The sequence below is a fragment of the Antennarius striatus genome, chromosome 10, assembly GCF_040054535.1.
Source record: "Antennarius striatus isolate MH-2024 chromosome 10, ASM4005453v1, whole genome shotgun sequence".
NCBI classification, from domain to species: domain Eukaryota; kingdom Metazoa; phylum Chordata; class Actinopteri; order Lophiiformes; family Antennariidae; genus Antennarius; species Antennarius striatus.
The window spans coordinates 10,040,001-10,048,452 of record NC_090785.1 but is presented as its reverse complement, the minus strand read 5'-3'; the positions used below and the strand labels follow the sequence as shown (position 1 = coordinate 10,048,452).

At 40.1% G+C, this 8,452-nt stretch overlaps 1 protein-coding gene across 2 annotated transcripts; it reads left to right on the top strand.

Annotated features, from left to right (window-relative positions):
• The first annotated feature begins 1,397 nt into the window (after positions 1 to 1,397).
• Positions 1,398 to 8,416, top strand: LOC137602682 (neuronal acetylcholine receptor subunit non-alpha-2-like). Of its 2 annotated transcripts, XM_068325610.1 has the most exons (7): positions 1,398 to 1,698; positions 3,419 to 3,570; positions 5,204 to 5,248; positions 5,668 to 5,777; positions 5,868 to 6,381; positions 6,532 to 6,783; positions 6,887 to 8,416. In XM_068325610.1, exons 1-7 carry the CDS (start codon positions 1,635 to 1,637, stop codon positions 7,049 to 7,051), a joined length of 1,302 nt encoding a protein of 433 aa, XP_068181711.1. In that variant the 5' UTR covers positions 1,398 to 1,634; the 3' UTR covers positions 7,052 to 8,416. The 2 variants fall into 2 exon arrangements, with proteins under 2 accessions (XP_068181711.1, XP_068181710.1); XM_068325609.1 differs by having other exon boundaries at positions 5,868 to 6,783; positions 6,887 to 7,973.
• The last annotated feature ends 36 nt before the right edge of the window (positions 8,417 to 8,452 follow it).

The window sequence follows — 8,452 nt, the reverse complement described above, 5'->3', positions numbered from 1 at the left end:
TGATGTCACATTCAAGGAGTTCAGGAGTTCAGGACATTAGAATATTACAATCTAAGGCTACTGACTTGTTTCTCTAATGAGACACAGCTTATCGCTTCTCTCTCCCCAAGGGTTTCCACTGATAAGAGTCCACAGGTGAAGGCTGCTCATCTGCAGCCCATTTCAGACTCCTAATAGTGGCACATTCTGCAGTTTCCCCTCTTCCTTTTATTTCACTCTGGGAAACTGAAGGTGACTTATAGTTAGTACTTATCCAGTCTTCAGCCTCCTACTTCATCCACTTCATCCAATCTAATATTCAAAGAGAGTCAATGAGTTATCAAAATGTAAATATAATTATACATTGACCTGATGTTTTAATGATCACAGAAAAAAATATAAAAATGTAAATATAACATTACATAACCCTAACCCAAGCCCGAATATCTATTCATATTGCCACACTTTGTAATGGAAACTAAACCTCTCTTTTAAAACATCTTGAACCATGTAGATACCGAACAACACCAAGACACGTTGTATGAGAGCATTATGGAGTTTGGAGACAAATTACACATTGACACAAAGCATCGACAAGAAAAACAAGACAATTCTGGAATAAGGACAGAAAAGAAACATCGAATGTACGGTATAATGTCTTCAGCTGGTAGCTTTCTACTGTATTCCCCTGGTTTACACTGTAGTCAGTTGTGTCACCATACTCAATCCCCACAACGACCAGCATTGTTGAATTGTCTTTAAAGAGAAAACTAGAGAGGCCATAAAATCTTGAAGACCTCAGCAACAAAGGAATCTTGAAAAATCAACTTCTTTGCCCCTAAAGTCCAGGATCACCAGAAGACAATCCACAACAGAAGAATAATTTAGTGTTATCCAAAGTTGTTTCAATCAATCCACTGGACTTTTAGAAAGTTCCTTCATGACGTTTCGTCTCTCATCTTGGAAGTGGGGGCTCTTGGGTGAGAGGTGAAGCGTCTTCAGGGAACTCTCTAAAAGTCCGGCGGATTGATATAAACAACTCTGGATAACTTTGACCTGAATGAATGAGAACATTCACAGATAGAGTTCCTCTCAGCGCTCCCCAAACGGACGAGCAGCCCCACTGACGCGCACGTCCGTCACTTGGACAGATTCACTACGGTGGTGAGCGAAGGGCTACATAACGCGAACACAGGTGCTTCCAGAGGCGATCAGGTGTACAGCAGCTGGCAGCGCCCCCCCCCCGCTTTAATGACGTCACAGCGTGTAGACACACACGTTACATGTGATTTATCACGGATTATTACTACAACTACATCAATAATTACTATATTTTTATTTTTTTTAAAAAAAAAATCTTTAAAGCTCCACGCCTTACGCCCAACCGGGCATCCCTCCCTCCCTCCCTCCTTCTTGGGCCGATCCGCGGACCGCCGCTCCCCGTGACGCACCGACCGGAGTTCCGGTACAGGTCCAGCGCACTGGCCGCGCACGCCGCCGTCCCAACGCGCCCCCACTGGCTGTGAGAGCGGAGCGGGCTGCTGGTCTCTGATCCAACACTGATGGGAACCTCGGTGTCTTCACCGCGTCCGACGACCGAATAACAGAAGGTATCGGGAGCCTGCAGGAGCGCTCAGCCCGACCAGGAGGACACCATGAAGTTGACGGTCCTTCTCCTGCTGTCGGTGTCCTACCCGGTGTCTCTCGTCAATATTCCCGGTAAGCAAACTGCTGTAAACCCATCCAGAACCGTGTCGTCTCGGTAATCCCGTGGTGTTCACATTTATGTCGTCCTAGGGTTGAAATTGATGACCTTGTAATCTAAAAAGTAGCGTGTTTACTTCTTACTCACTCATATTGTTACTGCCATAGTTTGTGTATTTTCGTGTATATATACCTGGTTAGTATACTAAAATATTTCCCGGTGTCTCTGTCGTGTCGCCCCTGCTCGTTATTCTCTGTAACGAGTGGATTTTAAATTGTAACCATAATTACTTGGTAAAACAAAAAACAAAAAAAAAAGCTCTATGTTAACCAAAGCACTCAAGATTGTCAGATCATTTCCATGTTGTGTTGCACCCCTGCTTCCCTCAGATGGGATTCTGAGGAAAACAAAAACGTGGTCGGTCGGTTTGTCCTGAAGTCCAAAGCTTAGCGAGGCGCACAGGATTCAGTTTCCAGCCCTCAGCATCTCTCACTGTCATTGAACGCAAAAAAGGCAGAGCTGATCCAGTGGGAGTAAAACACACCTGATTACAGTTACAGGGTTTGTGTTTGATGGGTCAAGACAGATGTGAAGCCAGAGGAGAAACCAGCTGCAAGTTGACGGTCTGTGCTCTTCTCCACCACACACATGAGCTCTTGCCCTTGATTTCCCCTGTGTTTGACATTACAGATGTCTCTTGTCAATATTATGGTCTCTGTTGCCCCAGAGACCACACACTGCCTCAGGCGACTGATGCACTGCTGCCTGTCTTCTGGACATATTCTGTCTGTCCCCTCCCCCTCCATTTCTTACACTGTGCAGAGCTGCATTATCCCCTCTTGTTCTCTTATAGGCCATACAGTATCCACTTGTCTGACAGGTTAGACGGAGTGAATGTAGGACTGCTGCAGTTGTCCAAATTTTATGAACTTTTTATTTGTAGAACTTCTCTTTGAAAGATCACATAAAGATGAAGAACGTGAGGCCAATCTTAAACCGAGAGGACCCACGGTGACACCGGTGTCACACGCTTTGAATGTCCCTGTCTCTTCGTTATAAAGCTTTATGTCTGATTTTAACTCGTTAAGTCCCTAAGTGACATACTCAACATCCTGGTATCATGACCACGTGACAGTCATGTGTCTGTGACAGAAAGTGATCTTTCCAAAATAGTAATAAAATAATAGTAAAATAATAATTAAACCTATAACAATAAAATTTATTGTTACGGAAAAAAAAATCTGAAATCTGTTCTACATGGTCCACTTGGTCTGTGGCATAAACCACATAATTTTCCTGTAAGAATAAATGGGTGTGGGTTCTTTAGGGTTAATTTCAAGGTCAAGGCGCTGTCACCTACCCAAGAATGGTTTAATCTCAAACTTACAACCAAAATTGCCTGAAAACGTCAACTACACAGTAGCACAACAACAGCAGCAGCAGCAGCAACAACAACAACAATAAAAAGAACAACAACAACCATCACCACCACCTCCAGAAGAAGAAAAACACACATCTCACCGTGTCAAGTTACACTTGCACCACTTAGAGAGAACGAACAAATGAGATTACAAGTGATCTTTCAGACCTACAGATAGGAGCTGATATGCAGCTGAACTGCAAAAAAAAAGTTTTAAATGCCAGACAGACTAAAGTTTAAAATTATTGGAAGTCTATGTGAGCACAAGCATTTAATGAACAGTTTTTAATCCACGTTCCTTCTCTTTGTTTCAGCACAAAATGAGTTTGTGTCCTTGGCAGAGATGGAGGACGCTTTACTGAAGAACCTTTTTCAGGGCTACCAGCGGTGGGTCAGGCCCATCCAGCACGCCAACGACACCATTAAAGTACGCTTTGGACTCAAGATCTCCCAACTGGTGGATGTGGTGAGAACTCAGCTAATAACACAAATCCATGCTATACTAGTCTTCATATTACTGTAGCACGTCACATACATTACAAACACATTGATGTATTTATTATTTACACCAGCATGTATTTTAATAGTACTGTGTACACAACTGAGCATTTACCCTTCATTTCACCCAAATCAAATCGTACACATAACCACTGGATCCACCACTGAGTGTATCTCTTGGCTCACTGAGTCGTCCATGGAACAAATAAACATTGTTAGGTCAGTTACATAGAAATATTATTAAAAAAAACATCAACCCTTATGTTATATCAGCATATTGAGTAAAGCTTAAGTGACTGGATGTACAATAGTGTGTAAATGTGACTCAACAAGAAACACATTTTTACAGTTTTCATTCTAGTAAATTGATTTACGCTGTTCTGTAGTTAGAAATAACAAATCTGCCCAGGGTCAAACATAAATGAAAAGAAAATATTCCTGTTTGTGTATTTATGAAAAACAAATAATGACCTCTATTTCAATTAGTGACATTTGTTATTAACGAAATAAAGATCGTTACAGAATCTTTACAGCCAGAACCAGCCCCTCAAAAGAAGCCACTGAAGAAAGAGTTTGAGGACATGGAAAACAACAGCAGCTGGAAGAAATTTGGTCTAGTTGGTTCTTTGTTCTTTTGTTTTAGCAGATCAGTTGTGCTGACACCAAAGAGAACAGCTTCACACTGGACCTCTTTATGGTTCTCAAACAGATATGGAACACTCTCTTCATATCTACAAGCATGTATTCTTTCTCCAGAGTGTGTCTTTAATAATTCACTGGCTGCCTGTGATAGGCTGAGATGGTTCAGGTGTTCAGGAGGAGAAAACACAAGATGTTAATGGATGCACTCTGCTCAGCTTGAAATATTCATCTTGTCCAGTTTAGATTTAACTCTCTATTCATCCAACTAATGTGTGCACAGAGCAAAAACAATCAATGATGATGAAAGGCTCTCATGCAGACACAGATTTTAGTTGATGATTTGTTGGATTTTGGAAGGGAGAGACAATCAGACCAGGAGCGGCTTGTCCACGCTACCAGAGTCCCTTGAGTCCGTGTGGCTGCTGCAGGGCTCTGCATTAGATTATGCTTCACTTCTGCTCTATGTGATCACCAAAACATCCAACCCATTGTGACAGCTGTGGCCTGGTCTGCACAAACCAAACAACTAAATCTTTGTATGTCTCTCAGCCAGGTTGATCTCTGCAGTCAGTTGCTGTCAGACTTCCCTCTGTTTCTCAAACTTTCCTCCACTCATGTGGAAATAAAACTGTGTTAACCAATCTACATCTTTCTATTACCGTTGTCTTCTTACTGTGTTTTTAATGCTTCAGCTCACTTTTGTTTAAAAACCTCTGTTTTAAAGCTTCCTTGTTGTGTTCGTTTAGTGTACGAAGCAGGTAGATAAGACTCAAAAAGCCATCCATGCATTTAAAAATAATCAAACCTTTTGTAGGATCATTCCCATACCCAAAGTTTCCACCATGTTTCCTACTTAAAGTATTAGCTAACAGACAAACAAACCTAGCCGACCACATGCCGTATCCACTAATCTTCACTTTTTTAAAATAGTAATCTTTTGTGTCTTGTCTTTGTTTTAGGATGAGAAAAACCAACTGATGACGACTAACGTTTGGTTGTGTCAGGTGAGCAAGCCTGAAATGAAGGCCATCGTCCCATTTACTTTAATTTTGTTGGAATCCACTAACAGTACGAAGGCATTGGTTCATATTTATTCAGAGTTCTACAGTCTGTTGAGCAGGAACGCAAGAATGTTTTGTGAGCGACCTTCATACCATAATAGATACTGGTTTCAGACCTGTAAAGTAATTGCAACTCTAAATCTGATGCCCATTTTGAGGAATGTAATAAATTTGATTCTATGTTATTATACAGTTTTGAAATACCATTAATATCATATCAAAACAGCAATATGGCAGTTATATGTCTTTCCTTAAAAGTTGTAATTTGAAAAATAGACATATAGAGGAGAGACAAAATGTTTGTGAATTTGACTTGACATATACTGAGTACTTGATATGTGTCCTTTTTTGTTTTTGACCAGGAGTGGATCGATTACAAACTGCGATGGAATCCAGAGAAATATGGAGGAATAACATCAATCAGAGTTCCTTCTGAAAACATCTGGCTCCCAGATATCGTCCTTTATGAAAAGTAAAATTTGTCTTACATGCCAGAAACCAGCTGATGCACAAATATCTACTTGTGAATCCAATGTTCTTATTCTTTCCTGTGTTTCATCAGCGCTGATGGTCGGTTTGAGGGCTCTCTCATGACTAAAGCCATTGTGAGGTACAATGGTGCCATCACCTGGACACCACCTGCTAGCTACAAATCAGCCTGCACTATGGACGTCACCTTCTTCCCTTTCGATCGACAGAACTGCACAATGAAGTTTGGCTCCTGGACTTACGATGGAAACATGGTGGACCTGATTCTGATAGATAAACAGGTAGACCGGAAGGACTTCTTCGATAATGGGGAGTGGGAGATCCTCAGTGCCACTGGTGCTAAAGGGAACAGGAAGGATGGCTTGTATTCGTATCCATTCATTACTTACTCCTTTATTCTGAAGAGATTGCCCTTGTTCTACACCCTCTTCCTCATCATCCCTTGCTTGGGTTTGTCCTTTCTGACTGTCTTAGTGTTTTACCTTCCCTCAGATGAAGGAGAGAAGCTGTCACTCTCTACCTCTGTCCTTGTGTCACTCACTGTGTTCCTCCTAGTCATTGAAGAAATCATTCCCTCCTCTTCCAAGGTGATCCCTCTCATTGGAGAGTACTTGCTGTTCATTATGATCTTTGTTACGCTCTCAATCATCGTCACTGTCTTTGTCATCAATGTGCACCACCGTTCCTCAGCCACCTACCACCCCATGTCGCCGTGGGTTCGTAATCTCTTCCTTCAGAAACTTCCAAGGTTGCTCTGCATGCGTGGACACACTGACCGCTACCACTACCCTGAGCTGGCTCCTGACAGCCCGGAGCTGAAGCCTAGGTCTGGAGGTCGGAGAGGAGGTCAGAGGGCAAACAGTGGGGCCCATGGACAGACGGCCTCCGAAGGAAAGGAAGAGGAGGCCTGGGCGACCATGTTGGACAAGGCTATCTATTCAGTGCGCTACATCAGCAGACATATCCGGAAAGAGCATTTCATCCGAGAGGTGGGTTCAGCTGGATCATACTGCAAGAGAATATAAGTACTTATTAACTGTGATTAGTGTGTTTATATTGCTGTTATACTTTCTCCTATTGTCTCCTTTTCAGGTAGTGCAAGACTGGAAATTTGTTGCACAGGTGTTGGATAGGATCTTCCTCTGGGCCTTCCTCACTGTCTCTGTATTGGGGACCATCCTCATCTTTACTCCAGCTCTGCAAAAGTTTATGAAAATCATTCCCCCAATTGCAAGTGAAGATCCACCTTCAAATTAGTAGCAATAACACACTCCTTTCACAGTAAAGTGAAGAACAACCTTCAGTCTTTAAACACTGACCAGGAGGAAGTCATAGTTTTTTTGTTTTTTTAAAAAAGATAACTGAGGCTTTAATTTGATGAAACCAAGAAACTGATGGTTACATTTCACCTCTATACTCATTGTGTAAAATATTTTATTTTATTTGAATGGTATAAGTATCACCTTTATGCACATTATAGCATATATCAAATAACTATGGTGACATAATGTTGTGTTTGTTATTAGATAAGACAATCTTTGGATACTTTCAACTGTGTGTTGATTTTAGTTTCGTCAGTTGCCAAAGCCCTGAAGTTTAGTTTTCTCTACAGCTATCAGTGCATTAGGTTATTTTTGTTGGTTAATTCATTTATAAATATACTACTGCATTAAATCTAAAATTACATGAAAACTTGAATGAAAACAACCAAATGTGACATCATTTGACTTAATGTAAAGTACAACTAAACAATAAAATGAAATCTTTTTGTACTTTGTTCTAAATGACAATATCAAACCATCATATCAAACAACACATAGTCTGTTACGTAGTCTGTTACAATAGTGAAAAAGTGATTTTGTTAGCACAAGCATTTATCATCACCAAATACCTTTTACTGTAACTACATTTTATGGTACACTTCAAGAAAAAGACGGAAAGCTCTCTTGGGGTACCAACAACATATGAACTACCTACGACACATATATGAGAGTTTTATCACATCTTTTCCTTGTTTGCAAAATCTTTGAAGACAGTGGTATACTTTAGGAGAATAAAGTCATTAAGATTATAGCTGACAATCTTTCACACTGGTCTGTCTCAAAGTCAGTCACGGCAGTTCCTGAAGACTTTGTTGCAAGCAACATAAATAATATGCAATGAATAAAATAATATATTTGTACATTTCTTTGTTGAAATGCTTTACTTAACAATGTTTAATAAAATGCCTAATAAATTTGTTGTACAGTATATACATGACAATTTTTTTGTTGGAACTAACTTCACTTTTGATCTCCTTTAATAACACTCTCGTTGCTAAGTTAAATTATTAACACAGCCAGTTCCATGTGTTAACAGCAAAGCCACAAAATGGGAAGCAGGAGATGAAAGACTGAGATTTATTTAAATTCAAATCAGAATTTTGAATTTACATTCAATAATGGAAATAGTAGTAACTGTTTATTGGCAATATTTGTATTTTACTGTGAACTTCTGTGGAAAAAAAGGCTAAAGATCTTTTGTATTTGATTAAATTAATCAAAGTTAATAAATGTTGCATTACTGGCAACATTTTTAGAAAATAACCCATAAAATCACGTAGACATTCAACATGTATAATACAAAGAAATTTTTTTTAATTATATCATAACATTTTTA